The 26,552-nt window shown below is 46.0% G+C and overlaps 1 protein-coding gene across 1 annotated transcript; it reads right to left on the bottom strand.

The window, feature by feature from the left end:
• Nucleotides 1-2,390: 2,390 nt before the first annotated feature.
• Nucleotides 2,391-18,940, bottom strand: CTSB (cathepsin B). The gene is made up of 9 exons (XM_053383732.1): nt 18,775-18,940; nt 17,278-17,363; nt 14,682-14,796; nt 12,738-12,856; nt 9,347-9,432; nt 8,147-8,293; nt 6,838-6,954; nt 4,543-4,671; nt 2,391-3,619 (listed from the first exon to the last, which is right to left on the bottom strand). The coding sequence occupies exons 1-9, from the start codon at nt 18,898-18,900 to the stop codon at nt 3,522-3,524; spliced, it is 1,023 nt and encodes a 340-aa protein (XP_053239707.1). The 5' UTR covers nt 18,901-18,940; the 3' UTR covers nt 2,391-3,521.
• Between the last annotated feature and the right edge of the window lie 7,612 nt (nt 18,941-26,552).

Genomic DNA, 26,552 nt, shown 5'->3' with positions numbered 1-26,552 from the left:
CCCTGGACGGTTACATGGGGTTGCAGCGCTCATCTCGCTTTCAGGCCGAGGGAGCCAGCATTTGTCCACAGACAGCTTTTCGGGTCATGTGGCCAGCAGGAGTAAACCGCTACTGGTGCAACAGGACACCATGACGGAAGCCAGAGCGCACGGAAACGCCGTTTACGTTCCTGCCACAGTGGTACCTATTCATCTACTTGCACTGGCGTGCTTTCAAACTGCTAGATTGGCAGGAGCTGGGACAGAGCAAAGGGAGCTCACGCCGTCAGGGGGATTCGAACTGCCAACCTTCTGATCTGCAAGCCCAAGAGGCTCAGTGGTTTATACCACAGCGCACCCTGCATACGACATGAAAAGTCTCACATCAAATATAACGGATCTGTAGAAAGGACTTTACAATCTGAAAATAGACACGATCGTGTTCTTTTGTAACCCCAGAAAATATTTATAATAATAATAATAATTTATTATTTGTACCCCGCCCATCTGGCTGGGTTTCCCCAGCCACTCTGGGCGGCTTCCATAGAAACCAAAAAACACTAAAATATCATACATTAAAAACTTCCCTGAACAGGGCTGCCTTAAGATGTCTTCTGAATGTCAGGTAGTTGTTTATCGTTTTGACATCTGATGGGAGGGCGTTCCACAGGGCGGGCGCCACTACCGAGAAGGCCCTCTGCCTGGTTCCCTGTAGCTTTGCTTCTCGCAATGAGGGAACCGCCAGAAGGCCCTTGGCGCTGGACCACAGCGTCCGGGCAGAACGATGGGGGTGGAGACGCTCCTTCAGGTATATTGGGCCGAGGCCGTTTAGGGCTTTAAAGGTCAACACCAGCACTTTGAATTGTGCTCGGAAATGTACTGGGAGCCAATGTAGGTCTTTCAAGACCGGTGTTATGTGGTCTCGGCGGCCGCCCCCAGTCAAATTTTTTAAAAAAGCAACCCCATTGCTGAATTAGCCAGGCAAGGACCATTATTTATGACCTCTAAGTATGGGTTATTTGAACGAGAAAGGAAGTTACCTGTGTTGCGTGTGAACAAACAATATACTGCATCCTAAAGATGCCAAAGTCTGCAATCCCTTCTTCCAAGGAAACAAAACCCTCGGTAAGCATCTGGAACCACTGGAATCTTGCACTGATCAGAGATTGTTGGTGCTGCACAACACAGCATAAAGGCTGAAGTGGTCATTGCTTAATGAGCATAGTTGGGAAGGAACACAGAGATTGTGGATCAGAAACAGAAGTCGAAACCTAAAAGCAGCCAGTAGAGAGATTTCGAGTCTCTTCACTGCAGTTGCCAATAGACTTGCACAAGAGGAAGAACTTTCTGACAGAGCTGAAGTTGGGTGGCCATCTGTCAGGGGTGCTTTAGTAGAGATTCCTGCATTGCAGGGGGTTGGACTAGACCCTCGGGGACCCTTCCTACTAAGATTCTACGACTGATCAGATTGCTTGGCCTTTGATGAATTTGGGGCCCCTCTGTCTTGGAGGGACGCGGGTGGCGCTGTGGGTTAAACCACAGAGCCTAGGGCTTGCCGATCAGAAGGTCGGTGGTTCAATTCCCTACGAAGGGGTGAGCTCCCGTTGCTCGGTCCCCGCTCCTGCCAACCTAGCAATTCGAAAGCACGTCAAAGTGCAAGTAGATAAATAGGTACCGCTCCGGCGGGAAGGTAAATGGGATTTCCGTGCATTGATCTGGTTCGCCAGAAGCGGCTAAGTCATGCTGGCCACATGACCTGGAAGCTGTATGCCAGCTCCCTCAGCCAATAAAGTGAGATGAGTGCCGCAACTCCAGAGTAGGCCACGACTAGACCTAATGTTCAGGGGTCCCTTTACCTTTAAGATGTCTTGGACTACAGTTCCAACTGGGCTCAGCCATCACAACTGGAGCTGTGGTACAAAACAACTGCAGAAGGCCCAGTTGGTCAAAACCTGGCCTATTTCATACCAAACAGACCCCACCCTTCCAAGTGCAATGTGGTTCTAAAGCCTGAAAATGTATGTAGCCTCCCCCTCCCAAAATAGCAGTTCTAATATTCAGGCACAACCCTGAAGCACGTTCTTACCCTCAAAGAATTCTGGGCACTGTAGTTCGGCTCCTACAGAGCTACAGTCCCCAGCTACCCGCAACAAACTACAACGCCCAGAATTCCTTGAGGGAATGAATGTGCTTTAAAAGTACAGCATTTTGTATATGGAGCTCTGTAGTAAGGTTGGGGTTTATCATCACGCCAGTTTCTCCACCACCAGCAGCTCAGGCCGCAGGCATGCACACAAGACCAGGAAGCCTAAAACTTTTACCCCAGAACTGCTGCGTAATACATACCGCTTCCTAGGAAAACACAAAACCGTTTCTGGCCACCAGGGGGAAGAATAAGAACTTACTATATAGCCAGGTAATGAGGCCTTTATTGTAGACAGAAGAGACAAATTGACAAATCCTGTGATTGCAACAGCAGCCAATTGTAATACATGGTTCTTGTCAAATGCAAAAAGGGTGGGGTGGTATTTTGAGTTGGAAGCTAGTGAAATAAGGAAGATGAGTGTATCTGACTTACTCCCAACTGCTGGCTGCATGCTTTAGTTCATTTTCGTAAAAACACAACTTGGTAATTTGAAATAGCAAAAATAGGTTTGTTCTTTACGTAACTACCAGCTGCTCATGCACAAGCCCAGCTCTCCTAACAGAATAGGTGATTTTTTAAAAATTGAGTGTCATCACTTAACGTCTTAATTTAAAAACAAAACAAAGGCAGAATCGTTCCCTCCAGCCGGTGTTAAATGCAATTATAATCGAAAGCTGGCTTTCAGGCACCAGCAAACATGATGGCGTGGTGATCCCATAAAGCCAGATTAAAATAAATCTAACAAAATTTCAGATGGAGATTGCAACAGAGAAGCAGGAGTGTTTGGCTGTCCGTCGCACTTTTGGGGCTGGGTTGGTTCAGAAATAAGACCATGGGCCTCTGAAACCTCACTGCTCCCCCTACCCAATTTAGGGGCATGTTGAGATGGAGGAAGGGAGCTGGGGAAACATACCCTTTTAACCTCTCGGCACTGGGATACAGCAGCCAAGGCTGTTGGATCAACTGTATTGGCTCTGCAGCAACTCAAGAGAAATTCCAGAGGATTGTTGCAATTAAGGCTTGGAAGAAGACGTTTCAGATTATCATCAGTGAGGTGGTGAAAGAATGAATGGGGGTTGCATTCACTTCCACTTGTACTGGAAGACTCCCCAAATTCAGCTCTGCAAATTGTCTGTCGCTGGCAGCCCAAGAAGGCTTTGTGTCGAACCCAAGCTACGTGCCTCTTGGCTCAAAGGCAGACTTTGCCAGAGGGAGCAGCGCAACACAATTAAAAACCAAAAATTATCCGAAAGCTTTAATAATAAAAATAAAAAAAGCCAAAGTCTAAAATGTCTTGCATGAAACTTTTGCAACCCCGTCCGCTTATTTTCTCCACGGGTACGATCGATTGATTATTTGCAGAAGGGCTAACTGGCTGGATTCAAGAAAAGCGGTTTTACAGCTGTTTCCAGTACTGGCTGGTCCGAGGGATGCCAGCGACGATCTCAGATTCGATTCCACAGTGGTCCTCTCCGCGGAGAATTCTGAAGAAGCCTAGGAGGAACGCAGAGGATGCCTTAGTGAAGTGTCTCCAAGCCTGAGAGTTCTCAGCTAGGCAAAGAGAAGCAACCTTTTAAACCCTGGAGCGTTTTTGTGCAAGCGAGATGGGACATAGAAGCTGCCTTTTAACAATTTGTGCCTGCTATGATTTGCATAAGTCAGGCATGTCCAAAGTCTGTTTCGGGGGCCTAAACTGGCCTGCCAGTAGTTTAATCTGGCCCCTGTGGCAGTTTATTTCTCTCATCTACATATATGTTTTTTAACATAACATTTTCAACAATTATTAAACATACTTTTATATCTTATACAATGTTTTTTTTTGACTTCCATCAATCACATCTGAAAATTTTCCAATCTTTTCACTTAATTTACATTTCTTACTTTCACTGTTACATTTAAATATCATAACTAATGTCTATCTTCTTTGTGATATTTCTCCTTACAAAACTTCTTGTAGTCCTACTAGCGTAAATTGTTGATTACAGTTGCTCTTCAGTGGCAGTTTATTTCTATTTCCTGGCGTAAAATCCTAAAAAAAACCCCAACAACTTCAATCTTAAAAAAAGATCAACAACTTCGGTCGGCCCTCATGGCCCTTCATTTCATCAAATCTGGCCCTCTTTGAAAAAAGTTTGGACACCCCTGGCATAAGACAAGGAATAGCTCATTGATTGGGTCTTGTTCCAGATACTCTCATTGACTTATGCAAATCACTACAGGCATTAGGCATTGTTTTTAATAATAAAAAAACACAAGCTACTCTTTGAAATCAAGCTGAGTGTCAAATGTTTTCACGACAGCCTTGGCACCGAACAGTATACAAAGAAATGAAAGACGCTTTTTCTCCTGCAAAGACACAGCCCAGCCACTCAGTAAGTTATCACCTGAACAAGTCACGGCCCCATAAGGCCACCTACCATTTTCACCCCAGTCGGTGTTCCAGGAGTTTGCAGCCAGCCAGTAGGGAGTGCCGTTGTCAACGCCCCAGCCGAGGATTCGGATCGCGTGACCGCCAACTTGCTCTCCAGAGACATGCTGATATACGCCTGCAATAATGGAAGAAAGTGACTGTGTGATGGCCTGGGATTTGGACTCGGATGCTGAACCTGAGGGATCCCAGCCTGCACAGGATTCCCCGCCTCCAGAACCAGCTGAGCCGGGGCTGGGGCATGAGCCTGAGGGGTCCTCACCTGTGCTGGATCCTCAGGTGCAAGCACCAGCTGAGTCTGCTCTGGCTCCTGAGGTGATGGAGGACCCATTGCCTGCAGGTGCTCCACTCTCAGCCCCGTCAGAGGAAGCTGAGGTTGCCTCTGGGTCCAGTAACCCTCCAGCCTCTCCTGAGCTGCAGGGGCTCAGGGCAGAGAGGCAGAGGGAACTAAGTTCCTGCAGGAGGAGTGCTCGCCTTCAGGCCAGGAGAGGCGAGTCACCAGAGGATCGGGGCCGCCCTACGCCTCGGGGCAGATAAAAGCCGACCAGTCCCAGTCCCAAGTTGCGGGAGCAACATTGTTGGTTGCTAGTTCCTGCCTGAACCCTGTCCTGCTTTCCTGCCTGAGCTCCTGAACCCCCCTGGCTCTCTGCTTGCAAGCCTGTTCCTGACTCCCTGCCCTGCACCCAGCTTCAGCTACTACGGACTGCCTCCATGTTGCACCTTTGACCACGACTGGACTTGGACCTCGCCTCTCGGGTAACCCACGGAACCAGCATAGACTGTAACTACATAGAATCATAGAGTTGGAAGAGACCACAAGGGCCATTGAGTCCAACCCCCTGCCAAGCAGGAAACACCATCAGAGCACTCCTGACATATGGTTGTCAAGCCTTTGCTTAAAGACCTCCAAAGAAGGAGACTCCACCACACTCCTTGGCAGCAAATTCCACTGTCAAACAGCTCTTACTGTCAGGAAGTTCTTCCTAATGTTTAGGGGGAATCTTCTTTCCTGCAGTTTGGATCCATTGCTCCGTGTCCGCTTCTCTGGAGCAGCAGAAAACCTTTCTCCCTCATCTATGTGACATCCTTTTATATATTTGAACATGGCTATCATATCACCCCTTAACCTCCTCTTCTCCAGGCTAAACATGCCCAGCTCCCTTAGCCGTTCCTCATAAGGCATCGTTTCCAGGCCTTTGACCATTTTGGTTGCCCTCCTCTGGACACGTTCCAGTTTGTCAGTGTCCTTCCTGAACTGTGGTGCCCAGAACTGGACACAGTACTCCAGGTGAGGTCTGACCAGAGCAGAATACAGTGGCACTATTACTTCCCTTGATCTAGATGCTATACTCCTATTGATGCAGCCCAGAATTACATTGCCTTTTTTAGCTGCCGCGTCACACTGTTGGCTCATGTCAAGTTTGTGGTCAACCAAGACTCCTAGATCCTTTTCACATGTACTGCTCTCAAGCCAGGTGTCACCCATCTTGTATTTGTGCCTCTCTTTTTTTGCCCAAGTGCAATACTTTACATTTTTCCCTCTTAAAATTCATCTTGTTTGTTTTGGCCCAGTTCTCCAATCTGTCAAGGTCGTTTTGAAGTGTGATCCTGTCCTCTGGGGTGTTAGCCACCCCTCTAAAAACTAAAATGAGCAAGGGACGTGGGATGGAGCAACTCCACAGATGTTGTTGATGTTGGCATCAGTCCGTCTCAAAAGACAATGGAGCGCGCCTCCAGGGGTGAAGTCAAACTGCTGTGTTAGCAGCACCCTGGGGTGCAAGCCTGGGCAGTGTGTATGGAGGTCCTGGGCTACCCAGACAACAAGACCCACCCGCTCGGCCTCGCTGATATGGTACAAAGGAAAGCAAAGCATAGCTATCAACTTTCAGGTTTGAAAATAAGGGATCAGCAGCCTCACCTGTCCCGGGGACAGTCTATGGGATATCTAACAATCCAGGATAGCAGCTGGAATCAGTGGGAAATGGCACTGGGAAAAGGGAATTTCCCACAAAAAAAGGGAAGGTTGACAGCTATGGTTTGGTTCCAGGAGTTTCCAGAAGGAGGTGTGCAAGGCACCATCCAACCACCTTAAGGACTCCACTCCATATTTGTGGAGAGTTTACCCGTTCACCTTTTCTTCTAGGGAAGAGGTGTGGCCCGAACAGACTCCCAGGGGCCAGGCAGAGAGGTCCGAAGGGCCACATCTAGCGCCTACCCCTGCTGTAGGAGTTAAAGCGCCAGGCAATTTATTCAGAAATAATTTTTAAAAACCCAATAGCCTTACCGGATTTGTACATGAGGAAGTCTGCATAAACGACAAAAGCTCCTTCCACCGGCCCGTTCTTGTAAATTTCAGCCTTTATCATATCCTCGTTGGGAGGCACACCGTACGAAGTCACACCTGCGGAGATAGAGGCGGCAACCTCCAAATCAGCAAGAATTCAAAGCATTTTTTAAAAAAAAGATTTGTAGAGTTCCCACCTACCCTCTGCTTGACCCCAGATGCTCAGCTGGGATTCGAGTCACAGTAGCTGTGGTTTCCTGAGGAGGCCTCCTCAGGCCTTGTTTAAATCATAGGGACTAGAAACACACTTTGAAGAACAGGAAAGGATGCCAAGACTATAACCTCCCCTGCTTGTCAGTCCTAACCAGCATAGCCAGTGATGCCAGGGATGTTGAACTCATACCCCTGGTCTATGAACTGCCTTTAGGAATAGCTGCTCTCCATGGCAGATGCAGGTGGCGCTGTGGTCTAAATCACAGAGCCTAGGGCTTGCCGATCAGAAGGTCGGCGGTTCGAATCCCCGCGACGGGATGAGCTCCCGTTGCTCGGTCCCTGCTCCTGCCAACCTAGCAGTTCAAAAGCACCTCAAAGTGCAAGTAGATAAATAGGTACCGCTCAGGCGAGAAGGTAAACGGCATTTCCATACGCTGCTCTGGTTCGCCAGAAGCGGCTTAGTCATGCTGGCCACATGACCTGGAAGCTGTACGCCGGCTCCCTCGGCCAATAAAGCGAGATGAGTGCCGCAACCCCAGAGTCGTCCGTGACTGGACCCAATGGTCAGGGGTCCCTTTACCTTTACAGCAGAACTGCATTCCCAAAGGGGACATATCTTAAGCACTAGATTAAATGTCAAGTCCTAAGACTGCAGGCTCTGTCATAATTAAAAACCTGTCCACATTAATCAGATTGCTTTTCTAGGGCTGCTATTTCAAACAGGCTGCCCTGGGTGTCTGTACTGGATTGTAAAACAAGACACAAAGTTAAATTGCAGCCCTTTAAAGCTTGCAGCCCTGAGCATGCAATGCAAACAGCCTTTTAAAGATTCCATCAGGCTGCGCCGAAGGGAAGCAGGGCTGCTTTGTTGCCTCTGCTGAAACACAAGCACTTTTAATTTGCTCTTCCTTTAATTTGTTCTATTCCACCAACAAGAACTCTTGTTAACCACGAACGAGTGGTGCCTGACCTTCGTGTTCCTTCCTCTACCCTCCACATCCCTTTTTCCTTCTGTGCTGTGTCTTTTATATTTTAAACCGGGGGACAAAGAACTGCACCGTTATTGCTGGCCTTTGCCAAGAAGCAATGCTGTTACCGTAGTGCTTGTCTTCTTTGTAGGATGGAGAATAGCCGTCTTCGCATTTTTTCGTGCACTCTGGGGTTTCACCCCCTTCCCCGGTGCAGGGGGGTCGGGTTCCGTTGGTGTGGTGCTCGCAAGGAGGGATAGAGTATGGCCTGCAGCCTGTTGGACAGTAGCAAAAATACAAAAATCAAAAATACAAAAATCAAATTCCATCCAGGGTTTCATAGGGCCTGCAGCTGGGACACCAACATACCCTCTAGTCAAAAATAAAACATGCATATCTGCAGAATTTTGTTCCTGCTCCATAATTCAGGCGCCAATGTGCTTTTTTTTTTTTTTTTCAGGAAACAGCAGAACAGAACTATTTCCTTTAAGGCACGCCTTCCTGATATATTTTTTTTTTAAGTAGCCAATTGCAAAATTAAAAGGGAAATGAAACCATGGCCATTTCCACCCCATACATTTAAATCACTCTTATACCAGAGGAACAGTTTTCACACAAGGCTGTATACAGGAACTTAAAAGCCACAGATGTCTCCAAAATCCATCCTGAACAGGAATGTTTTAGCAGCTGGGCAGAAAGCCACAAGGGGGCAGATGCTCTGTTTTATAATCTGCTTCTAGTTTATTGCTGACTTTTATCTTCTGAAAGTTTCTTAAAGGATTCTTTCTACCGATGACACAATATAATCCCATTCTCTTTGTCAACAGCTTTGAGTTGCAGTTGTTTTTATTACAAGCAAGCCATGTTTAACTTTTCAGAAATAAATAAGTCAATAAGCATAATCTTCCAAAAACATCCTTCACAATCTCTTCCACATATCTGAAGAAGTGTGCATGCACACGAAAGCTCATATCAATAACAAACTTAGTTGGTCTCTAAGATGCTACTGGAAAGAATTTTTAAATTTTGTTCCACATACAAAACTCTCACACATCCCCCCAAGACAGGGAATCCTAAGCCAACCATCTACTGCAAACTGAACTTCTGGTCCACCGTCAACTCCCTGGCAGCATTAAACCCAGTTTACTGCTTCCAGTGGATGGAGGCAGCGCGCCTTTGATTCACAAGTGGGCATTTGTGTGTGTGCCCACATAGGTGTAGGACAAAGAGATAAAACCACTGGGTGGGATGGAGGGCTGGCAACGGCGGGCAGATATGCAGCGCCAGCAAAATCCACTTTTCTGTTTTGCTACGGGAGACAAACTCACCCACATGGGAGTCGTAAAGGCCGCCAGACACCAGGCCCTTCTCCGTCCAATATTTCCAGGCAGCTGAAGGGTAGCCTCCGTTACATCTGCAAGGAAGCAACGATTTCATAGAATCATAGCGTTGGAAGAGACCACAAGGGCCATTGAGTCCAACCCCCTGCCAAGCAGGAAACACCATCAGAGCACTCCTGACATATGGTTGTCAAGCCTTTGCTTAAAGACCTCCAAAGAAGGAGACTCCACCACACTCCTTGGCAGCAAATTCCACTGCCGAACAGCTCTTACTGTCAGGAAGTTCTTCCTAATGTTTAGGTGGAATCTTCTTTCTTGTAGTTTGGATCCATTGCTCCGTGTCCGCTTCTCTGGAGCAGCAGAAAACAACCTTTCTCCCTCCTCTATGTGACATCCTTTTATATATTTGAACATGGCTATCATATCACCCCTTAACCTCCTCTTCTCCAGGCTAAACATGCCCAGCTCCCTTAGCCGTTCCTCATAAGGCATCGTTTCCAGGCCTTTGACCATTTTGGTTGCCCTCCTCTGGACACGTTCCAGTTTGTCAGTGTCCTTCTTGAACTGTGGTGCCCAGAACTGGACACAATATTTATGCAATGCTATCGCGAAGATACGTAGGGGAAATAAAGGCAGGGGTGGTTTTAACTGGAGGCCTGCAAGAGGATTTGCAGGGCAAACCAACGTAGGTGGGCCAATAATAAATAAATAAATAAATAAATAAATAAATAAATAAATAAATAAATAAATAAATTCTTATTTATACCCCACCCATCTGGCTGAGTTTCCCCAGCCACTCTGGGCGGCTCCCAATCATGTGTTAAAAACAGTACAGCATTAAATATTAAAAACTTCCCTGAACAGGGCTGCCTTCAGATGTCTTTTAAAGATAGGATAGCTGCTTATTTCCTTCACATCTGATGGGAGGGGCGTTCCACAGGGTGGGCGCCACTACCAAGAAGGCCCTCTGTCTGGTTCCCTGTAACCTCACTTCTCGCAATGAGGGAACTGCCAGAAGGCCCTCGGCGCTGGATCTCGGTGTCCGGGCTGAACGATGGGGGTGGAGACGCTCCTTCAAGCCTACTGGACCGAGGCCGTTTAGGGCTTTAAAGGTCAGCACTAACACTTTGAATTGTGCTCGGAAACGTACTGAGAGCCAATGCAGATCTCTCAGGACCAGTGTTATGTGGTCCCGGCGGCCACTCCCAGTCACCAGTCTAGCTGCCATATTCTGGATTAATTGCAGTTTCCGGGTCACCTTCAAAGGTAGCCCCACGTAGAGCGTATTGCAGTAGTCCAAGCGGGAGATAACCAGAGCATGCACCACTCTGGCGAGACAGCCTATGGGCAGGTAGGGTCTCATCCTGCGTACCAGGTGGAGCTGGTAGACAGCCGCCCTGGACACAGAATTGACCTGTGCCTCCATAGACAGCTGTGAGTCCAAAATGACTCCCAGGCTGCGCACCTGGTCCTTCAAGGGCACAGTTACCCCATTCAGGACCAGGGAATCCCCCACACCCACCTGTCCCCCCAGAACAGTACTTCTGTCTTGTCAGGATTCAGCCTCAATCTGTTAGCCAACATCCTTTCAAAGGACTGCAGGATTAGGTTGGTGGATAACAGAGTCCTTTGCAGCAGCCATTGATTGCACACCATTTCCTGTCCCATGTTAGCATTTCACTCCTCCGTCGCTGATGTGTGACTGTTACATCACATGTCTGTGTTCTTTCTAGGCCTGGGAAGCCTGAGAACAGAAGCTAGCCTTCTCTCTTCTGCTCTGTTGTGTTTTTGTACTTTTGTACTTTCTGTTCTCTCTCAGAGCTGAAGAGAGAGGACGCCATGATCACTTTGTCCTGTATATACTGCTTAATAAAAACCAGCGGTTCTCAACCTGTGGGGCCCCAGATGTTGTTGGACTACAACTCCCATGATCCCTGAGCTCTGGCCTTGCTAGCTAAGGGTGACGGGAGTTGTAGTTCAACAACATCTGGGTACCCACAGGTTGAGAAAGGCTGGCTTAGAACATGGGTAGGGAAATTAAGGCCCTGGGGCCGTATCCGGACCAATCGCCTTTTAAATCCGGCCCATGGACGGTCCAGGAATCAGTGTGTTTTTACATGAGTAGATGTGTCCTTTTATTTAAAATGCATCTCTGGGTTATTTGTGGGGCCTGCCTGGTGTTTTTACATGAGTAGAATGTGTCCTTTTATTTAAAATGCACCTCTGGGTTATTTGTGGGGCACAGGAATTTGTTCATTTTCCCCCCTCAAAATATAGTCCGGCCCCCCACAAGGTCTGAGGGACAGTGGACCTGCCCGCTGCTGAAAAAGTTTGCTGACCCCTGGCTTAAAATGAGCACACCAATCTCCACTTCGTTTCTGCTAATCTTTGCTGAGTGTGTGTTCATCCGCTATGTGTTGCTGGAGCGCTCCGGGACTGATTATTTGTGGACGTCCCAGAGCTGCACAACACCAGGAAGACGCCCAGAGAGGTTTGTCTCATCCTGGGGGCTGCGTGGGCCCCCAGAGGCGTATTCTGACATCCCACGCCCAGAGACTCTAAAAGTTAATTATCCATTTCCCCATAATTAAATTATTTGACAAACAGTGGATCAGAGGTAAGTAAAGGTAAAGCTAAAGGGACCCCTGACCATTAGGTCCAGTCGTGACCGACTCTGGGGTTGCGGTGCTCATCTCGCTTTATTGGCCGAGGGAGCGGGCGTACAGCTTCCGGGTCATGTGGCCAGCATGACTAAGCCGCTTCTGGTGAACCAGAGCAGCGCACAGAAACACCGTTTACCTTCCCACCAGAGTGGTACCTATTTATCTACTTGCACTTTGACGTGCTTTCGAACTGCTAGGTGGGCAGAAGCAGGGACCGAGCAACGGGAGCTCACGCCATCGCGGGGATTCGAACCACCGACCTTCTGATCGGCAAGTCCTAGGCTCTGTGGTTTAACCCACAGCACCACCCACGTACCTTGTGGATCAGAGGTACTATAAGCTAATGTTGGGCATGTCTACAGCCGTACATTGGAAGTCAAATGGAATCCATTCCAGGAGTCCGTTCAACTTCGAAAACCAAAGGGCAGCTTCTGATTGGTTGCAGGAAGCTCCAGCAGCCAATCAGAAGCTGTGGAGGACGTTTGGCTACCAAAATCAGTTCGCAAACCGGAACACTCACTTCCCGGTTTGCGGCGTTTGGGAGCCAAAATGTTCCGAGAACGAAGCTGTTCAAAAACCAAGGTACAACTGTATTCCCGAATGGGGCAACGTCTCAAACAGAGGAAGGGCTTGGGTTGCTATTCTGGGAAGTCGGAATACAGAGGGAGCTGGGGTGTGGCTGTTCTGAAAGGTGAAGACATGGGAAAAGAACTTACCCCATTCCACATTCAAAGCCGCAGCAAGAGAGCAGGTCTTCTGCAGAGATCTCCACATTCACTTTGGTGTTGGTGTGGATGCAAACCCGGTCAGAAATGGCCTCTACGGCACCAAAAGCCTACAGAGAACGCAATCAAGAGAGAGAGAGAGTCAGGAGTGGCCCAGCCAACTCTTGAAGAATAACCCCTTAGGCCTCACCCGCAAAGCCAAACTATAATTAAACGAGTGCAATTGCATCCGTCCTCCATTACCATTAGCTTGCCTTTCCCCCTCCCTTTCCCACTGGAAACCCCTCGGGGCAGAGACTTGATTTAAATTTGCATATGTAGACACTTTGGTTCTTAAACGCTGGAAAGCCAAAAGTAAGTGTTCCGGGTTTTTTAATGTTTTTTGGAAGCCGAACCTCCAATGTGACTGCTGGCTATTGTTTCTGGGGCACCTGCACCAATCAGAAGCCACACCTTGGTTTTCGAACATTTCAGAAGTCAGACAGACTTCTGGAACGGATTAAGTTTGGCACTTTTGTTTTTGCCATTTATTTTGCGTTTTTGATGGCTTTTTCGGTTAATTTGTTTTTGTGACTGTGTGGAACCCAGTTCAGCTACTGATTGACTGATTGTGTGACTGTGGAAATTGATAAAAGCCCCCTATCCAAACAATGACTATCATCAGTGCAGGTAAGGAAAAAATAGTAATTTTCGTTTTTATCATCCACAATACTGTCTCATTTATTTTACGGTACAGTACATAGATTATTGCTTTCATTTTATGAATTAATGGCCTCATTAGATAGTAAAATCCATAACTGCTGTTTTAGTGGTGTTTTTTTTAAAGTCTGGAATGGATTAATCAGTTTTGCATTACAGTACTTTCTATGGGAAAGTACACCTTGGTTTTGGAATGGAATTCCGGAACGGATTAAGTTTGAGAACAAGGTACCACTGTATATGCTGCTTCCATAGGTTGGATACATTCCCAGCATAACTGAGCACTTTTTAAAAAGCACCACTTACCTCTCTCCGATTCAGATCTGTGGAACTTTATAAAAGTAATTTCAGCTTTGCCTGGGCTGTATGCACACCGAGTAATTGTATTAAAAGGATTTTCCCCAAAAATAAAAAATATAAATGGTACAACAGCAGTGATCATATTGCGCCACACACAAGACCAGCCCTCTTCCATGCTTCCCCACCGATTCATGCGCAAACCTTTGTCTCAAACTATATCCATTCATTGCTATGAAATTTGCTTTTACAAAGCATTTTAACAGAACGTAAAAACAGTTTTCAGAAACTGGTTCAGTGGTACCTTGGGTTACATATGCTTCAGGTTACATACGCTTCAGGTTACAGAGTCCGCTAACCCAGAAATAGTGCTTCAGGTTAAGAACTTTGCTTCAGGATGAGAACAGAAATCGTGCTCCGGCAGCACAGCAGTTGCAGGAGGCCCCATTAGCTAAAGTGGTGCTTCAGGTTAAGAACAGTTTCAGGTTAAGAATGGACCACCGGAACGAATTAAGTACTTAACCCGAGGTACCACTGTACAGTCATACCTCGGGATAAATATGCCTCAGGATAAGTATTTTTGGGTTGCGCTCCGCGGCAACCCAGAAGTAATGGAGCGCATTACTTCCGGATTTCGCCACTCACGCATGCGCAGACGGTCAAAATGACGTCACGCGCATGCGCGGAAGCGGTGAAACGCGACCCACGCACGTGCGTCTTACGTTCTATTCAGGATGCGAATGGGGCTCTGGAACGGATCCCGTTCGCATCCCGAGGTACCACTGTATTCAGAAGAGTTGCTGCCACCAAAATTGGAGGTAAAACATGGCCCTAAAAAGAAAGAAGGAAGGAAGAACGAAAGAAAGGAAGACAGTAGCAGATGTGGAGCCCCTCAATTCATACCCTGGCAAAGGGGAGGCTTTAAAACTCTTGTCTTACCCAGCAGGAACCACAAGAGCCCTGGTCTCTGATCTCACCGATGGTCGGACACTTTGGCCACTGCTCCCGTGAGTCAAAGCTTTCAGGCAGGACCAGGTCGTTGGAAAATCCAATCCTATGTGCATTTCAAAATTGGGAGTGCGGAAAGAGGAGTGACAGATTAACGTTCTGGGCATTCCTTCTGTTAAGTTGTGGGTGAACATATCAGACGACACAGCGATTCTTCAAACAGCTCTTGTTTATTCACAGGCCAGAACAGAACTGAACTGAAGGGTTCAGTCAGCCTGCTTATATAGAGTTCCACTACAACGTAATTGTAACAATTTTCTAAAACTATCCAATCACTGAACGTCACTTTCGATCCCTTATTTGCATAACTATCTACAGTATCCCCCTGCTGACCCAGAGTGAGAACTTCAGTACACCTTCTTTTTCCAGATCAAGACATAAAACAGGATGGTGCCCCACACCAACCAAGAATTTAAAACAATGCCCTCTTGAAAAGGGGATGGGGGACAATTAGAATATGCAGCAGCAATGGGGGAAACTAGAATGAACCATGGAAGCAGGGGAAAGGGAAGCTGGCGATTAATGTATTGGTTTTGCACTTGAGGGGGAAAATTATAAATGCGGAAAGTATAAATAAAAAGGGGGGGAGAATACGATAAACAATGCCATTTGCATATGGAATCTGCTTTTAGAACAGGGACACTAGTCCTCATGAATAAATGAAAGTGTGTGTGTGTGTGTGTGTGTGTGTGTGTGTGAGAGAGAGAGAGAGAGAGAGAGAGAGAGAGAGAGAGAGATCCAGATTTCACTCAATAACTCCTTTTAAACTTTCAGCCCATTAACATTAAGCAGGCCCATTCTCTGTATTGCTTTCAGCACCTGCTAAAACCCTTCTTCATTTCAGCAAGCTTACGCTGGCTTGCGATTTCATCATGCATTCTGAAACACCAGAGATTTACAGAAGATTGGAAGACGTATACGAATTATTTGAAGAGCAACTGTAATCAACAAATTACGCTCGTAGGACTACAAGAAGTTTTGTAAGGAGAAATATACGAAGCGTTACAAAGTAGGAAAAGATAAGAGATATTGGTTATGAGTTTGAAATGTAATAGGGAAAATAAGAAATGCATACTAAAAGACGAGATTGGAAAATTTTCAGACAGGATTGATGGAAGTCAAAAAAATGGAATAAGATGTAGAAGTATGTTTAATTACTGTTGAAAATGATATGTTAAAAAACTAATAAAAATTATATATATATAAAAAAGAAACACCTAATTTTTATTAAAGGCAGTTTGTGTTGTTGTTGTTTTTAACTGAAGGTAATGGTAGGTTGTTATTATTATTTATTAAATTCATATACCCATCCTTCATCACAAGATCACAGGATGGTTCACAGAATAAATTTAGTTTTAATTAGCTAGTTGATGCAGGACCCTTTTGTGAGGGGCAGGGAAGGGAAGCTATCCCAGGGTGGGAAAGAGGCAAAAGCTGGGAAGGTCGACCTTTCACTGTGTGGGAAAAATTAAGATTTACCTGTTATAGAGGACTTTGTATTTCTCTCTCTTCATTTAGGTTAGTTTGCGTTTTTTTATTGTTTCTTTAAAACTTTTCAGAATAACACTGCAATTTCCCAATGTTATTTATATTTCAATAAAAATGTGAACTTGCATGTTTGCTGTCTCTAAAACGATTAAGATTTGCACACTGCGTAGATGTTTTCTATCAAGTAAGAGTGGTATTAAAATTATGTTACTAAAAAGTAAAAAAAAAAACCCACCCATACTGGTAATAAGACTGTTTCCCAGAACTCACTAAGTTAAAAACATGAAGTTGCTGAGATAAACTGCTATTTCATAGGTCAGCAAACAGTTTTCCATTAGATTATCAGCTGCCACCGATATAAGTGTGTCTTGAAAGTCTCACCCACGCCAAGTACCCAGTAATCCGAAAAGCCCAGAAAACTCACAGCCTGTTCCCCACCTGAAAGGTTAGGAATATAGGAAACCACCATAGACCCGTTAAGGAAATATTGGGATTCAATATCCAATATTCTGTGGGTTCAGCCTGGATGTCAAATAAAATCCAGACTCCAATTATCAGTCAAACAACATGTTTATTTAGGTGTTGCACGGCCAGCGGGTTTCAGACAATGGCAAAGCTCTGCCAGTGGTTCCAGGGTATTGAACCTCAATATTTTCCCAACACACCAAGTCAATCCATTGGTCCATCTAGCTCACAGCAGCTCTGCAGGGTTCTGAGACAAAGCATCAACTATGCGATGGCAAGGGTTGAGCCTGGAATCTTTTGCATGCAAAGCGTGACCAAGTTCCTCTGGCAGCGATTTAAGAAGATGGGAGGGGTCAGGAATAGCAAGGAACCCCAAAGGGATATTACTGCATTTATTAATTCAATTTCACATTTTGACAGTATGGAATCCATATTTTGCTCCACTTAATATCTGAAGCATCGTCCTCATTAAAAAGCAGGCTAGACCTGTGTCTGGAAACTGAATGGAGAGGTCCAGAGTTACAGGAAATTTGTGCAGCCTTGAGTATCTAGAGGTAAGGAACAGAAAACTCACCTTTCTGGTAGTTTGGGGCCATGCAGGAATGTGCCACAAAGCTTTTTCACATAGCTCAGGTCCACATTGTGGAAGTTGTGCCCAGCCTTTAAGAAAAGACAGAAGCGTGATTGTACAGTGATACCTTGGTTCTCGAACGGCTTAGTTGTCAAGCTACTTGGAACCCAAACGATGCAAACCCAGATGTAAGTGTTCTGGTTTGCGAACTTTTTTTGGAAGCAGAACATGCTGCGATTTGAATGTTACACTTTGAATTTGAGTGCCAGGCTTCCATTCTGAGCACTACACTGAGGTCTATCTGTTTTTGCTATTTATTTTTGTGGCTTTTCTTGTTTTTTGTGACTGTGTGGAATCCAGTTCAGCTACTGATTTATTGATTGTGTGACTGTGGAAATGGATAAAAAGTGCAAAGCCACTTTAGACAATGCAGGTAAGAAAAAAAAATACATTTTCATACAATACTGTTGTTTTTTTTACAGTACAGTACATTGTCATTTTGTGGGTCTCGTTAGATAGTACAATTCATGTCAAATTCTTGTTTTAGAGGTTGTTTTTAAAAGTCTGGAACGGATTAATCCAGTTTGCATTACTTTCTATGGGAAAGTGTGCCTTGGTTTTGGAATGGACTTCCGGAACGGATTCAGTTTGAGAACCAAGCTAGCACTATACACTCTCCAATAGTTATTGTGCAGGAGTATTCTGCAGAATGGCCTTGTGATGAGGACCTGATCACTCCCCTCTCCATCCCTAAGTTGAATTCACAGCTGAGACCTTGGCAGAAGGGCAGGTGACCTGAACTGGGAACCTCAGGACAAACTGTAGGATAACCAGCCTCATAACCAAAATGCTCAACTCTTCATTAAAGCTTGGAAGGGGTTAATGCCATAGAGTAAGCTGTCCTGCCAGGCTTAGCCAAGTCAGACGCCCTTCACCTTGGAGGAAAGCAAGCCTACCATTCTACCACCTGATCTGCAGCATGTTGAGAGGTAAAAAAAAAAAGGGAAAAGCTCAGGAATGGGACATCTGCCTTGCTGTCATCCCAGTGGGCAGATAATAATAATAATAATAATAATAATAATAATAATAATAATAATAATAATAATAATTTATTTGTACCCTACCCATCTGCCTGGGTTTCCCCATCCACTCTGGGCAGCTTCCAACAAAGATTAAAAATACATAAAAATGTCACACATTAAAAACTTCCCTGAACAGGGCTGCCTTCAGTTGTCTTCTGAATGTCAGGTAGTTGTTTACCTCTTTGACATCTGATGGGAGGGCGTTCCACAGGGTGGGCGCCACTACCAAGAAGGCCCTCTGCCTGGTTCCCTGTAGCTTTGCTTCTTGCAGCGAGGGAACCGCCAGAAGGCCCTCGGCACTGGACCTCAGCATCCGGGCAGAACGATGGGGGTGGGGACACTCCTTCAGGTATAACACTTCCTTCTCCTGCCAGTGTCATCCGCCATCCCAACTGGCCAGCCAAAAGTTGGTACTTACCTGCCAGGTAGTGTTCAACTTATTGATGTAGTTGACCATGTCATGAGAGAGAGGGGGGAAGATGGGGACATTGCGAGCGCCCGTAAGGACCACCAGGAGGCACAGAGATACCACAGACCGCCACATTTTGGAAACTGGAACCCTAAGGGGTGGGGAAAAAGAATGGAAGCAAATTTAAGTTGCATGACTAATAAACTGTCAAATACGAACGAACAAGAAAGCTGCACATCACTCTTTTAAAAAGAGCATATCAATGTTGTAAGTAATTATGGGCATGCATCTTTTTGACTAATGCTATCTTGCCTGGGGGTGGTTTTGCATACTGCAGTCAACAGTCTTGGGCTATTGACTAGCCAGAGATCTCAGCTCATTGTATATAAAAATTCATCGTGTAATCTGGACCAATTAAAGAGAGGCAAGATTTTCATTTTGCTTGAGGAAGAGGCACACAGGAGACAAGAGTTTTTCAATGGTGCATCTAGGAAGTCAGTGAAACCAGATGAGCAGGTAGGGGCGGAAGTGATGGCATATTAAGAAACCCCTCTGGCCTTCAGAAGGTGTGTAAGGCAAAGTATATGACGAGTGTGTGTTGTTTTTTAACCACAAACTTGGGTGAGCTAGAAGAGTAAAAAAAAACACCTCATGGAAAGTCAGTGGTACCTCAGATTAAGTACTTAATTCGTTCTGGAGGTCCGTACTTAACCTGAAACTGTTCTTAACCTGAAGCACCACTTTAGCTAATGGGGCCTCCTGCTGCCGCCGCGCCACCGGAGCATGATTTCTGTTCTCATCCTGAAGCAAAGTTCTTAACCTGAAGCACTATTTCTGGGTTAGCGGAGTCTGTAACCTGAAGCATACGTAACCTGAAGCGTATGTAACCCGAGGTACCACTGTAATCAGCAATACAGTCGCACCTTGGTTATTGAATGGAATCCCTTCTGGAAGTCCGTTCCGACTTCCGAAAACGTTCGACAACCAAGGCGCGGCTTCCGATTGGCTGCAAGAGCTTCCTGCACAAAATCGGAAGCCGCGTCGGACGTTCGGCTTCCAAAGAACGTTCGCAAACCAGAGACTCACTTCCGGGTATGCGGCGTTCGGGAGCCAAAGCATTCGAATCACAAGGCGTTCAGGATCCAAGTGTTATGTACTGAAGTTCTCACCCTGGACCAGCAGGGGGATACTCTAGATAGTTTTCACTCAGGTCCACGTCAGTTATTTTAGGCGGGAAACCCTGGGTTGTTGTTGCTACAATGTTGATAGCTGGCTGCCTATAAAAGCAGGCCGGCTGAGCTGTTTGCAGTTCAGTTTTCTGTTCCAGCTTACAAAATAAAGAGCTGCTTTGGAGAAATCGCTGTGTCGTCTGCCATGTCTACCCACTATTCTACACCAAGGTACGACTGTACAGGCACAGAGCAAAACAAGGGCCACCAATGTGTCACCCAGCAACAGCACTGAGCCTGCGCAACACCTTCTATGGTGCCCACAGGTCGTCTCAGTAAATGTCCCCTCAAGTGACTTTTCTACTTTAACTTCTCATAGTTCTTTCCTTAACTCAAGGTTGTCATCTGAACTAGCCAGATGTTTAACAGATAATCAATCACAGTTAAAAAATAAGATCACATCTGAAAAATAAGATGCAAAGAAGAACAGTTGCCAGCAACAGAAGAATGGCAAATAAAACTTATGGACTACACAGAAGTGGCAAAAACTGACAGCAAAACTCAAGAGACTATGACAATGAGAAGTTTTAAAAAGAGTGGGGGAAATTTATTGCGTATGTGCAGAAATACTGTAAACAAGTTGGTACACTGGCAGGTTTAGATTAAGCACCTGTAAGTACTAAAGAAATAGAGAATGTAAAGGTGTGAACAAGTGGATAAAAATGATAACAAAATGCAGAGAATGGTGTAAGATGTAAAAAAACAGTAGAAGGGGGTGCAAGGTAGTTTTGAGGTTTAAAGAACCCCAAAAGAAGGTTTGTAAAATAGTAGGATTTTTTTATTAGAAGTATAAATGTTAGATGGTGGTTTGGTTTTTTGTATCCTTATTTTATTTTTAGTAAAAAAATTATTTACAGAGAAAAATAAGACTTCATAGATATATTGCACCCCAAATGGCAACTAGACATTTTGTTTTGGTAACTTGTAAACCTTGGTTTGGGACGCGGGTGGTGCTGTGGGTTAAACCACAGAGCCTAGGACTTGTCGATCAGAAGGTCGGCGGTTCGAATCCCCGCGACGGGGTGAGCTTCCGTTGCTCGGTCCCTGCTCCTAGCAGGTCGAAAGCACATCAAAGTGCAAGTAGATAAATAGGTACCACTCCGGCGGGAAGGTAAACTGCATTTCTGTGCACTGCTCTGGTTCGCCAGAAGCGGCTTAGTCATGCTGGCCACATGACCTGGAAGCTGTATGCCGGCTCCCTCAGCCAATAAAGCGAGATGAGCAATGCAACCCCAGAGTCGGCCACGACGGGACCTAATGTTCAGGGGTCCCTTTACCTAAACCTTGGTTTAAGGAGCCACATGGCACCTAGCTTATATGCCTGAGTTTCTAACAGTGATAGGGAAGGACTACAGTGGTACCTCAGGTACGCTTCAGGTTACATACGCTTCAGGTTACAGACTCCACGAACCCAGAAATAGTGCTTCAGGTTAAGAACTTTGCTTCAGGATGAGAACAGAAATCGTGCTCCGGCGTCACGGCGGCAGCAGGAGGCCCCATTAGCTAAAGTGGTGCTTCAGGTTAAGAACAGTTCCAGGTTAAGTACGGACCTCCGGAACGAATTAAGTACTTAACCTGAGGTACCACTGTATTTAGGTTAGCAAGCCTCCACTAGGAAGCAGTATGGCCCAAACAGATTTCAAGCCTCAGTGATAACTAGACTAACATCACCCCCAAAATGGTATTTGGTTTTGACCAGTCAGCTGTCTTCCAAATCAGGCTGGGATTCTATCAGGTGCACTAGCAGTCAGTTGACACAGACAGGATTAGCTGCAATCTTGCTTGTCTGGTGAAAGGGAAAGGAGCCGATGGTGCTTGCAAACCTCTCTTGGGGCAGACAGACTCTTATCTAAAGACAGGCAAGCACATTTTGCAACTCAGAGATCAGCTAAAGCGTCTTGGGTTTTGCATTATCTCAGAACCCAAGTCACATGCAGGAAAACAGGCCGTCACTTTTTGCTGAATTGCACCGAGAGCATGCCAGACAGACACCAGCTTGGTTATGTTTTAAAAGTTTCAACACTAAATCGAACACGTAAAGCTCATTCCCACTGCCTCTAACTTCCCCACTGCTTTTAAGGAAGTGGGACTTGCGAGTGAAATATTAAAATTAAAAGAGGGAGGGTTCTGGGAAGTTCAGAGGGGAAGTTCCACTGCAATCCCCTAAATTGTTCTGCTTACAAGTGAATTTTACAAAAATAAGAAAACAATGAAATTATCAGGGGGTGAAGAAAAAAAGAAAGAAAGCTAAAAACAACTATTTCCAAAAATAAGCAAAAGCAGGAATAAACTGAAAAGCAGATTAAAACACACGCCAACATTATACACGTTTTAATATGGGGTTGCCTAAACAAAATATGGATCATGGCCATGGGGTCCATCACCTCCTTGCAAATAGAAGGGGAAGAAATGGAGGCAGTGAGAGATTTTACTTTCTTGGGCTCCATGAACACTGCAGATGGTGACAGCAGCCATGAAATTAAAAGACGCCTGCTTCTTGGGAGAAAAGCAATGACAAACCTAGACAGCTTCTTTTAAAGCAGAGACATCACCTTGTCAACAAAGGTCCGTATAGTTAAAGCTATGGTTTTCCCAGTAGTGATGTATGGAAGTGAGAGCTGGACCAAAAAGAAGACTGATCGCCGAAGAATGGATGCTTTTGAATTCTGGTGCTGGAGGAGAGTCTTGAAAGTCCCATGGACTGCAAGAAGATCGGACCTCTCCATTCTGAAGGAAATCAGCCCTGAGTGGTCACTGGAAAGACAGATCCTGAAGCTGAGGCTCCAAGACTTTGGCCACCTCATGAGAAGAGAAGACTCCCTGGAAAAGACCCTGATGTTGGGAAAGATGGAGGGCACAAGGAGAAGGGGACGACAGAGGACGAGATAGTTGGACAGTGTTCTCGAAGCTACCAGCATGAGTTTGACCCAACTGTGGGAGGCAGTGAAAGACAGGAGTGCCTGGCGTGCTCTGGTCCATGGGGTCACAAAGAGTCGGACACAACTAAACAACAACAAACAAAATATGTTTTTTCAACAGGCAGGGAGTTCCAAAGTGTTACAGATGTTGCCACACTAAGATTTGCGGGGTGGGACCCAAGTGTCCTGCTAGCTCCCTGGCCCTGCCAAGGAAAACCCAAATTATGCACACATTCAGTCTGCATAGTTTACAGACCAAAGTCAACTTTCCTTGCCACTCGGTTTGTACTATAGCTCAGTTGGTTAGAGCGTGGTGCCGATAATGCCAAGGTTGCAGGTTCAATCACCATACGGGTCATATTCCTGCAGTTGACCCTCCTCCTTTTTAAGCTCCTGTCTGCTCCCAATGAGATCCTCAAGTGTTCTGCCGAACTCAGAAACTTGACACAGGACAGTTTTAAAGACAGTTACTCTGTGGGGAGATTTATCACAGTACCAGCTGCTTCACTCAAAAATGCTTCAATAGTTAGGTTGTGCCCTTGTCAATTTCCCCATTTCACATGCACACATGTTGATGAGCTGCAGTACAGAAGCGTCTTAAAAACAGCTCCATGAACAGATGAGCAAGGAGAAACTCTGTGGTTACAAGGCTGAGAATACCCAGGCTGTACAACCTGCAACTTTCATTTCTTCCTTGCAGAGAAGAGTTCTTCCTCTTCCGTCAGCCGATGACTCACTCGACTTCGCTATCACGCTCCACCACACAGCAGCCAAGGGCCCATAAACACTCTCAGGCAGAAATATTCACTGCTTGAAATATGGCGTCCCTCAGACCTGTAAGCTCTCTAGATGTTGTCTGACTCCAAAATTCGTCAGATGATGACCTGTGCCACAAACTAGATTTAATGAACACTCATATCAGAGTGTTTTGTAAACTGATAGCCATAGCCGTTTATATACTAACCTTTTATGCTCTTATCTGTTTAACGCTCCTAACCCTTCTTTTAGATTCTTATACAGCTGTACCTTGAGTTAAGAACTTAATTCGTTCTGGAGTTCCGTTCTTAACCTGAAACTGTTCTTAACTTGAGGTACCATTTTAGCTAATGGGGCCTCCCACTGCCGCCACCGCACGATTTCTGTTCTCATCCTGAAGCAAAGTTCTCAACCTGAGGTACTATTTCTGGGTTAGCGGAGTATGTAACCTGAAGTGTCTGTAACCCGAGGTACCACTGTAGTCTTTTATATATACCTTCTGTTTTAATCATTTTAGCTTTCCAAAACGTTTTACACATTTTAAATGAATGTACCCCACCCTACTTATGCTCTTCTTTGACCGTAATAAATATTTGATTGATTAACTGGGTTGAGCTTGCTTCCGTACCTGAAATCCTCAAGAGCTGCTTGCTGCCAATCAGTGTAGAGAATTGAGCTGGATCAGGCATCCCTAAACTTGGCCCTCCAGATGTTTTGGGACTACAACTCCCATCATCCCTGACCACTGGTCCTGTCAGCAAGGGATGATGGGAGTTGTAGTCTCAAAACATCTGGAGGACCAAGTTTGGGAGTGCCTGAGCTAGATGGACAAATGGCTTGGTACATACCCAGCACTTTCTGGTGGAGGAAAGTCATAATGTTAAGCGTGAGCTTTAAGATAATCCTCACCCAAACCTGCTACTGCATCTCCAAGACTTTTTTAAGGCAGATTTAAAGTCAGGGTTCCTCAGACACATGTACCTGAAGTGGGACTTTTATGGATGCAGAAGTGGTTGAGAAATCCCTGAGAAATGACACCAAAACAGAAAGCACCATCTGCCAGTGCCCTTTTATTCTTAAAAAATGCAATCGGCGCTGAATGTCCATTTAAAAAAGTTTAACGTAGGTGGTAGTTCTAAGGGGGAACCAGAGGGGAGTTAACAAAGCCCTCAAGATGAGGTATGCAAGCCTCGAACAAAGGATCCAAGAATTAAGAAGATGAGCGAAGGACTGCTTCTTCCAACCTCCTCCCAGGTTAAAACAAGTCACAACCAACTCGTGACTTCGCCAGAGACAATAGGAACAAGCAGACTTTGGACTGTATTTACGATAGGAGTTGATTTTGAACCCGTTTACGCAGGCCTCTTCTCTCCCCTCCCTGCCCCAGTAAAAACGAACGTAAATCCTTCTAAACACACAACACACAAAAAAGGCCCAGCTCTTTGAAAAGCAAGCAGAGCTGGAAAGACAGCCAGAAATCTGGGTCACACAGCCCAGATTTGTGGTTCTGAAGAGATTTTTCACGGTGTCTTCCTCCCCTTCTCCCAGATACATGCAATCAGAACTTATTTCTGTTGTCCTTAAGACAGACGTGTTTTCAAGCTTTCCACATCACAGAAAGGGATTTTTAAGCTGTGATTCCTGCACTAGACTAGATGGTGCTTTGGGGTCCTCTACAAATCTGCTGGGAAGCCTCTGCTTCATCTGACATAAACCCCACAAGGATTCAGGGCCAGGTTTTGTGTTCCTCAGCCTTCTTCAACCTGGTGTTTAGGACTCTGACCACTATGCATGCTGGTCGGGCTGGCTGATGAAAGCTAAGGAGCCCAGTGAAAAAAATTAATTAAGGTCTTATATCTATAATAAACTTTCATGGACTTGCCAGGCAAACACATACATAAATGTATGGACCACATGTCTGAGGCAGCGCAGGAGGGCAGCCCTGGAGCCATTTTGGCTCCCAAACTGACAAAAAGTTTTCTGCGCAACATCAAAGGAAAATGGAAAAGCCTCCCCATTGTCTTTTCATTCACAAAACCTGTCTTAAGGATATAGGTAAAGGTACCCCTGCCCGTACGGGCCAGTCTTGCCTGACTCTGGGGTTGTGCGCTCATCTCACTCTAGAGGCCGGGAGCCAGCGCTGTCCGCAGACACTTCCGGGTCACGTGGCCAGCGTGACAAGCTGCATCTGGCGAGCCAGCACAGCACACGGAACGCCGTTTACCTTCCCGCTGGTAAGCGGTCCCTATTTATCTACTTGCACCCGGGGGTGCTTTCGAACTGCTAGGTTGGCAGGCGCTGGGACCGAACGACGGGAGCGCACCCCGCCGCGGGGATTCGAACCGCCGACCATGCGATCGGCAAGTCCTAGGCGCTGAGGTTTTACCCACAGCGCCACCCGCGTCGTCTTAAGGGTATATCTGTGTATAAATAGGGTGGCGGTTAGGCATTGATATTCTTTTGTAGATGGAAGAGGGGAGGAAGCGCCATCCCCTGCCCCGCATATTGAAGGGTAGTCCGGTAAAGGATTACGGGTGGCGTGGCCCCGTCCGAAGCCTGGGGAGGTGAGGGCCTAAGCCACGCCCCCTATTGGTGACCCCAGGGGAGTTCCTAGTTGATGTGCAGGACTCCCCCTACTGGCGGTTAACTCTTCCTGGATTTCAAGCAGACAGGCTGAAGCCGGATAGTCGGTTAGGACCAATGCCTAAGCCAATACCACTCATCACCTGTAACCAATAAAGTTGTGGCCCATTAACCTTAATAATTGTGCCATGTGTCTTTATTTCCACTTTGGGGGGGGCCGGGAAATCGGCACGCAATTAGCCCAACTGCAAATCCTATTCGCTACTCAGGAAACTGACGCCTACTGTGCCACTTCCCCACC

The sequence above is a fragment of the Podarcis raffonei genome, chromosome 3, assembly GCF_027172205.1.
Source record: "Podarcis raffonei isolate rPodRaf1 chromosome 3, rPodRaf1.pri, whole genome shotgun sequence".
Classification (NCBI taxonomy): Eukaryota; Metazoa; Chordata; class Lepidosauria; order Squamata; family Lacertidae; genus Podarcis; species Podarcis raffonei.
Note: the sequence above shows the minus strand (reverse complement) of the source record. Positions and strands in the feature narration are given on the sequence as shown.